An 8,466-nucleotide genomic window follows, 5' to 3' on the forward strand; every position below is an offset into this window, starting at 1 on the left:
GATAGATAGATAGATAGATAGATAGATAGATAGATAGATAGATAGATCCTAAAGAGAAAACAAGCAATAAAAACGGAAGCCTTTAAGTCTTTTGGCAAACTCTTAAGTCTTCTATAACAAACTGAAAACTAACCTTTCTGTAGTAAGTCAGGTCACCAGTCAAGTAGCTGAGGTGGACAAACTCCATATGCAGTGTGCCAAATTCAGCCAGAATGCTGCTACCTGCAGACGCCCAGCCCCAGTTTCGACCTACTCCACTGAGTGAAAGGGGAATAAAAAGAGACACAATTGGGGAAAGACCAAAACTTGTTTTTAAATGAAAACATGTATCTTCAACAGATCTTAGAAATTATTACAGTTAACATAAAAGTTGGGGGAGGTAGAAAGACCTGGAGGGAACTGAAGCTCTACAAGGAGAGCAACAGAACCAAAAAGTCTGAGCACAGGCGTCTTTTCTGAGATTGATACTCCAACCAAGGACCATATATGGCAATAACCTAGAACCCCTGCACAGATATAGCCTATGGCAGCTCAGTCTCCAAGTGGGTTCCCTAGTAAGGGAAACAGGGGCTCTCTCTGACAAGAACTCAGTGGCTGGCTCTTTGATCACTTCCTGGTGAGGAGGGAGCAGCCTTACCAGGCCACAGAGGAAGACAATGCAGCCAGTCCTGATGCGACCTGAAAGGCTAGGGTCAGATGGAAGGGAAGGAGGGCCTCCCCTATCAATGGACTGGGAAAGGGGCATGGGAGAAGAGGGAGGGTGGGATTGAGAGGGGATGAGCCTACAGTTGGGATACAAAGTGAATAAATGGTAATAAATTAAAAAAAATTTTTAAAAATTTCTCAGTAATACAGCCAGGTTGTAAAAATCAAGATAACATAAAAAGTATGCATCAAATATATTTTATCTATTCTCATTCCTTTACATCAACTAGCTCTATAATCACTTTTTACTAGCTTCTTACACATGCAGTATTTTTATAAATATACAAGCAATCATATCTATTTTTATTTTCTACCTCTTATAAGCAAAGCATAAACAAAATGTACTAACTGCTCTGATCAGGCACTGTATTCTTATACAGTGTATTCTGTATTCATGTCAGTTCACCAAAGCAGCTTTTTCATGTGGTTTTAATAGTTACAGAGAATTCTGTACAAATAATTATTCCCTTATACACTTGCATATTAGTCTAATCTTTTATGCTGTCAATTTAATATACTATAATGATCTGGGTTAAGAACATACTAAGATCTACATCTGGACGTAGAAAGCACTACCTTTTATAGTTCCTTCATTAGACAATACTATTTTCTCATTGAAATTATCAGAGGCAAATACAACTATCACATTTTTCTTTTATAGCTAAAAGTGAGAATCAAAAAAGGGGACACAGTAACTATGTAAGACAAATGTTAATTTTCACAAATAGGAAGAACTTGCTATGCTGTAGGACAGACATCAATAAACATGGCATATAATATACATGTTCTTGTAATAAATAAAGCCATTGAAATAGTGAGAACTATTATAAAGAAAGTAAGTTGAAAACAGAATACTGACTACTAAGGACAGGAAACATAGAAGAAGAAAGGTTCTTTCTATATTATGATCAAACAAAGTTTCTGAAGTGATGAAATTTCAGCTGAGTCCTGATCACAGGAATCTCTGATGAACAGACCTCCAAGAAGAAAATTCCCTATAATGGAAACAGCAAATGCAACAGTCTAAAGGGAAATGAAGAGGCTAGCTGTAGCTAAAGGTTAGAAAGTTGCTTCTAGAAGATGCAATAAGAGCACTATCAGTCACATAGACCATGTAAGGATGCTGTTCGATGATGGTAAATGGTCAGAATTTTTGTTTTAATGTGACAGAGGGACACAAAACATTTTAAGGAATATAGCATATATTTTAGGAGTAAAGCATTGCATTTAGAGATAGCTAGATTTCAGCTAACTAATAAATTTGCTTCAGCTATAAGCAGCTATAAACCTAGGCAAATCCAACAGTCAACAATTTACCATGTAAAAACCAGCTAAAAGCAACAAAGAAAAACATCATTCAATATATATGCAGATACTTTTCAAAATACCAAATTCTAAACAAGGCTTTTTTTTAATCTTTTATCGCACAGACAGAATTCTAAAATATAAACTTTGACTCATATATATTCCAACTCAAAAGAAAACTCCAAAGAATAAAACTACTCAAGACAAATACAACTTAAAAAAAATGAGCTGCCCCAAACTAACATCATCATAATTTTCCTACAAATGTTATGTTTTCTCAACGGATCAAAGGGAGACATTAAAATGCTTTCATATATACACGAATAACAAAAGTGTGCAGTGAATACTAATAAACAAAACAATTAAAAACAACATGACTTCTCTCGTTGCTAAGCTAAACAGCAGCAATGAGACATTAGAAATGTTTGGCAAACTTTTGATGATTAAATAGTAATCATTTTAAGGGTCTTATAATTATTTTGATAATTGCTTAGATAATGGATCACCTACAATTTTTATTTTGCTCAAAGTCTAAACAAAATCTTTAATCTATGTATTTAAAGAACAAAGCTTCTACTGAACAGCAATTTTTAAGAACAAAGCTTGCCAACAACCAATGTTCATATTTATTCCATCAAAACCCAAGAAAATAAATAAATGAAAGCACTCACACCATATACAAGTTTAAACTCAGAATCCTGACCAATAGAAATAAGTATTTAATAGAGCTCCAACTTTTACTCAGATTTATTTATATATGAAAATACAAAGTCTGAAATAGTTATACATTATAATATGCAAAAATTGTAATATAGAAATATACTTCATTTAAGCATATTTTTTCTCTAAAACAACTATACATATGTTGTTTTATAAAAAATGAAAATCTCAATCATTCTATTTTACCAATAAAGACTCAGGAGCCAGATGCTGGGGTGAAATCCTGCTAGCTCAGAGAGGCCCAGGAGCAAAAGGTCAAAAACCCAAGGGCAAAGGCATGCTAGCTCAACGTCCCAAAAAGCCAGGGAACTGAGGAGCTGAAGTAGAAAGTAAAAGTAGAGCTTAAGCTAAAAGCTCTTTCGTCTCCATGATGTCTTAAATATCCCTCAACTCAATGTCTCTCTTACTCTTTAATCCCTGTCCATTAATCCCCTGGTCTCTTGCTCTGCCTCTTGACCTAGGGTTAACTTTATTAAGTCCTGTGCACAGAGAGCTCTTGGATTAAAGGTATATGCTAGGATTGGGTGAATCACAACATAATCACCTTTTTACAATAAAAAGTTCTTGGATTTAAGGTGAATGATAGGGCTCAACCACACCAAACAAAACGGGGTTTTCCAGTTCATAATTTTAGGGTTCATAATGGGATCAAATATCCTGCAACATACATACAATATTTTTCAAACTCAGACAAGAATGAAATGAGGAAATTAATAATTTCAAATGTCGATTAAATGTTTCCTCAACTTTCTTAGAAATAATTTTATTTCAGAAATAGTTTTCAGAAGAACTATTTCACAACATATTATTTAAAATTACTAAAAAATTTTAAATTGGGGCTAGAGAGATGGTTCAGCAGGACCTAAGTTTGGGTCTCTGCTCCCATATGGCAGCTCACAACCATCTGAAATTTCAGTTCCAGGTGATTCGAAGTCTTCTTCTAGCCTTGTGGGCATCATAGACACATGTAGTAACACAGACTGAACAGTTCTACACATAAAATAAAAATTATTAAATTACTTTTTTAAAAAGCAAACTTTTTGAATTAAAAAGGAGATTAACACATCGTTGAAGCCACTGAAAGAAAAAAACTGCACTAGAATATTAGATCAGCAAACAATGCAAAACCAAAATGACAGGAACAATACACACCTTTCAACAACACCTCTGAGTGACACTGTTATCAATTCTCCAGAAGACACATGCTAGCAGATTGTGCTCATCTATCTGCTGCCTGCAAGAAGCATACCTTACGGCAAAGAAAAAGACAGCTTTATGGTAAAAGAATGAAAAAGGCAGTCTAAGGACAAGGAACTAGAAAGTAAGCTGGTAGTTTAGCTAAAATCTGACAAAATATATGCACTAGTTGGTCTGTCAAGTTGACATAAACCTAGACATCTGAGAAAAGTGAATATAACAAAGAAAACACCTCCATAAGATTGGCCTGTAGGCAAGTCTGCAGAGTATTTTCTTGATTAATAATTGATAGGGGAGGACCCAGCTCACTGTTGGTGGTTACACCCCTGGGCAGGTGGTCCTAAGATGTGAAAGAAAATAGTCTGAAAAAGTCATGAAGAGTAAGCCAATAAGCAGCACTACTCCATGGCCTCTTCACCTGCCTCAAGCTCCTGCCCTGATTTCCTGTAGTGGTAGATTACAACTATAAACTAAGAAAAGTGTGGTGGCACACACTTGTAATCCTAGCACTCAGGGAGGCAGAGGCTCTGTGCTTTGGAGGCCAGCCTGGTCTATAAAGTAAGTCCAGGACAGCCAAGGCTAAACAGAGAAACCCTCTCTTGAAAAACCAAACCAAACCAAACCAAACCAAATAAGCTATAAACTAAAATTATTTCTTTTTTTCTCCAAATTCCCTGATTGTGATATTTTATAACAGCAATAGTAACCCTAACTAAGACAAAATTGGTACCAGGTATGGAAGGTACTGCTGACAGTCCTAACCACATTTTTATAAGATCGTGGAAAGTTTTGTAATTTGGGGCTAGAGTGTTCAAAGCTTAGTAAGCCAGCATGGGAACTTAAGATGATATGGCTGAAAGCAGTGCATATGATGGAGGTCTAACTTGTGAAGTTTTTGAGAGAAGGGTCTATCAGGGTTGTTTATATACTATTTCATATTAATAATCAGTGGCTCTAGTCAGCAGGGTCAGCTGGAGCTGAAGAATCAGCTATGACTAAGAAAAGAATAACAGTGAGGCTAGAGAGATGGCTCAGCAGTTAAGAGCACTGACTGCCTTTCCAGAGGACCAAGGTTCAATTCCCAGCACCCACATGGCAGCTCACAACTGTAACTCCAAGATCATACGGAGGCAAAAAACCAATGTATATTAAAAAAAAATTAGCGGAGGGGGGAAAAGAGACAGAGAGAACGAGAGAGAGAGAGAAAGAAAGAGAGAGAGAGAGAGAACAGAATAATTGAGGCAAAATCTGGGAAGTTTCCTCAGGGTCAGCACACAAGAGTCTATGGTCTAGAAGTGATTAACGCTTGTACCTCATGCTAGCTAAAATGGGTTTTACTCCAAAGTTAAAAGGCATATGCAAATCAATAAAAATTAACCTATTAATAGTCTTAAGAACATGTGCAACATGATTTCTCAATGCAGAAAGGGCATTTCACAGAATCCAATAATAAAAGCTATATACAACAAACCAACAAACAATGCTACAATTAAACAAAGAAATCATTTCCACCAAAATCAGGAAACAAGGGTATCTATGTTCTTCCTTCCTATTTAACATATCCTTGACATCACAGTTAGAGAAATACAATGAGAAAAATAAGAGATACAAATAGCAATAAAAGAAGTCAAGTTATTCTGTTTACAGACAAGATGATCCTACATACAAGAGATACATAAAAGATCTAATGACTCCTGTATACAACTCTTAGAACTGACTCTTTCAGCAAAGTAGCAGGACACAAAATTAACATGTAAAAATGAATAGCTTTCAGGAGAGCACAAGTCACAATAATTTCTTTAAAAACTAGAATAAACCTAACAGAAAGTAAATAAATGTTCCAGTGATAATTTTGAAAAAAATTGAAGAAACTAAAAATACTACATAATTGAAAAAAATCTTCCTGCTCATGGAATGGTAAAATTGACATTGCAAAAATGGCTACATTGCTAAAAATGACCTTAACACAATCATCATAAAAATTCCAGTAACCTTTTTCACAGAACTAGAAAAACAATCTTAAAATTCATATGAAGGCACAGAAGATTACAAACAACCAAACCAGCCCTGAGCAAAAAGAACAATATCGAGGGCATTTTGAATTTTGGATTACCCTACCAGACAGCAGTAACAAATACAGATGCTACTGGCACAAGCAGACACAGGTCAATGAATTAGACTGGAAGGCCCAGTACTAAACCCACATACAGTTAATACCATAATTTTTACAAAGACGCCAAAAATATACACGGGAGGAAGGACGTACAATGCTAAGAACATGGCATACACATGGAGAAAAATTAAAATAGATACCTACCTCTCAACCTAAAGGAGAAGGGTGTGCGCGCGCACGCACGCACACACACACACACACACACACACACACACACACACAAATTCAAAGTGGATGAAAGTCCTTAATGTAAGACCAGAAATTCTAAAACTTGGTGCTAAAGAGAGAAACTATTTCAAGACATAGGTGTAGGCAAGGACTTTCTGAAGAGGACTGCAGCAGCTCAGAAAATAACACCATGACTTGACAAATCAGAGTGTATCCAAGTAAAAACCTTCACATGGTGCAGGACACTAAAATGAAGAGACAGAAGACAGAATGGGAGAGAATCTTTGCATCTCACCAAGGATTAGTATCTGCACTGTAAAAAGACTTAAAAACTAAATGCTCCAAACTCCAAGAACCTAACACTGGTATACAATTTACATACAAAGATGCAAGCATTCAGGTGCATAGTTTAATAGATATTTACTAGAAAAAACATAAGTATATTAAGTCAGTACCTATATCTTTATTCCCTCTTGCAGTCATTCTACATCCTTCCTTAACTACTTTTCTCATTAGAGATTGTTTATTTGCATTCGAGAACTTTGCATGACTATCATCATGTTGTATATATTCATTAGTGACTAGCTCTGTCACTCAACATGCCTTTCAGATTTATTACTGTAACTGAGTAGCTCAGTTCTTTTTATTGATAAACAGCATTCCACTGTACAAACATGACAATGACTTGGCTAAGCACCTGCCAATCAATGAGTGAGCCATAGTTTTGCAGTATTATTACTAAGATCATTATGAACAAACTTTGTGTGAACAGTTTCTTACCCTCATATGTATAAATATAAAAGAAAGGATATTTTTTTAATTTTAATTTTAAAAGAACAACTAAATTTTTCTAGTGACTATACTACATCAAGTCCCACAAATATAAGTCTACTCTTTGGTATTTTTTCTTTTTCTTCAAGTTAATTTCTTTTTATCATTGGTATGTAGTATTTTTTAATAATCCAGTAGTTTCTCTATTGACTTATTCTGTCTAAATATGCTGCCCTTGGGATTAAAACACATATATTAATACATATATGTGGTACATATTACCACACAGCACTTTACAGATAATGTAAGAACACTGCCATGTATAGACAGTCCATGATTTCTGAGAGTACAATTCATGAGGCTTTTAGACAGTATAAAGGCAGTATGAATTTTGAGTTCTGACCTTTTCCTGCACTAAGGATATGTGATTGTATAGCCGCTAGCGATACGGGGAGTGGCAGCAAGCTACAACTCTAAATCAGCTTCACTGCCACAAAGGTAAACAACACACACTATGTGCTATGTTGTTCTGCTGTGCTCTTTAGTAATTACATTAGCACACTCTGAACTTAGGCTATTTTCAATTTATGATGGCTTTACTGAGATGTCATCTTACTACATAGTTAGAAGCATTTATACTTTCACATCTCACCACCACAGTTTATGCTGCTATGACCATGTTTTATAGACCCTACGACACAAGTTACTATTTTTGCTTTGAATAGTTAATTTCTTGAGAAAAATAAAACTTAGGAAAAACTCAAAAAATATAATTAAAAGAACAGGAAAAAATAAGCCTTTTATATTTACTCAAATATATATTTCACTCTTCTTTACTCCTTTGTATAAATCTGTCTTTGCTATTGATATCACTAAAATTTTCCTTTCTGTTTCTAGTAACTGATGACTGCTGGAAACAAGTTCTCTAAAATTTTTAATTGCCTGTAACTGTCTTAATCTCATGGAGCAGGTGGGGAGAGGAAGAAAATGCAGGAGGGGAGATAAGGCACTTTTTAAAAGTTGATTTTCTTGGCAAATTATGTCTTTTGTCAAGTTTCACAGAATACCAGGATCTGTGAACTTCTAATTGCTCATCAAATATGGGAAGGTTTTAGATATTATTTCTTTGAACCAGTGTCTCTGCCTCTTTTCTCATTCCCTAGCTTCCCACACACACACTGCCTTGCTCCTCATGTGTGAGCTAAATGGTCTGATACCACCCAACAGGCCAGGCCACTAGGTAGCATTTTCCTCATACCTATGCCTTCCTATGATTTTAAGTGGTTTCTGGTGCTTTAGTTTCAAACTCACAGATTATCAAGATGTGGAAATACTGTTAAGTTTATCAAGTGAATCTTTTTTCATATATATATATTTTCATATTCATATATATATATATATATATATATATATATATATATATATAT

At 35.2% G+C, this 8,466-nt stretch overlaps 1 protein-coding gene across 2 annotated transcripts in view; it reads right to left on the reverse strand.

Moving 5' to 3' along the window:
- The window catches only part of Man1a2 (mannosidase alpha class 1A member 2), a 132,985-nt gene that overhangs the window by 58,590 nt on the left and 65,929 nt on the right, over positions 1-8,466 (reverse strand). For both annotated transcript variants that reach the window (XM_055628394.1, XM_055628400.1), the window contains exon 7: positions 134-257. In XM_055628394.1, coding sequence (XP_055484369.1) covers positions 134-257 — 124 coding nt within the window. The remainder of the gene's footprint in view (positions 1-133; positions 258-8,466) is intronic.

The sequence above is a fragment of the Psammomys obesus genome, unplaced genomic scaffold (assembly GCF_907164565.1).
Source record: "Psammomys obesus unplaced genomic scaffold, mPsaObe1.curated_primary_1811, whole genome shotgun sequence".
Lineage (NCBI taxonomy): Eukaryota > Metazoa > Chordata > Mammalia > Rodentia > Muridae > Psammomys > Psammomys obesus.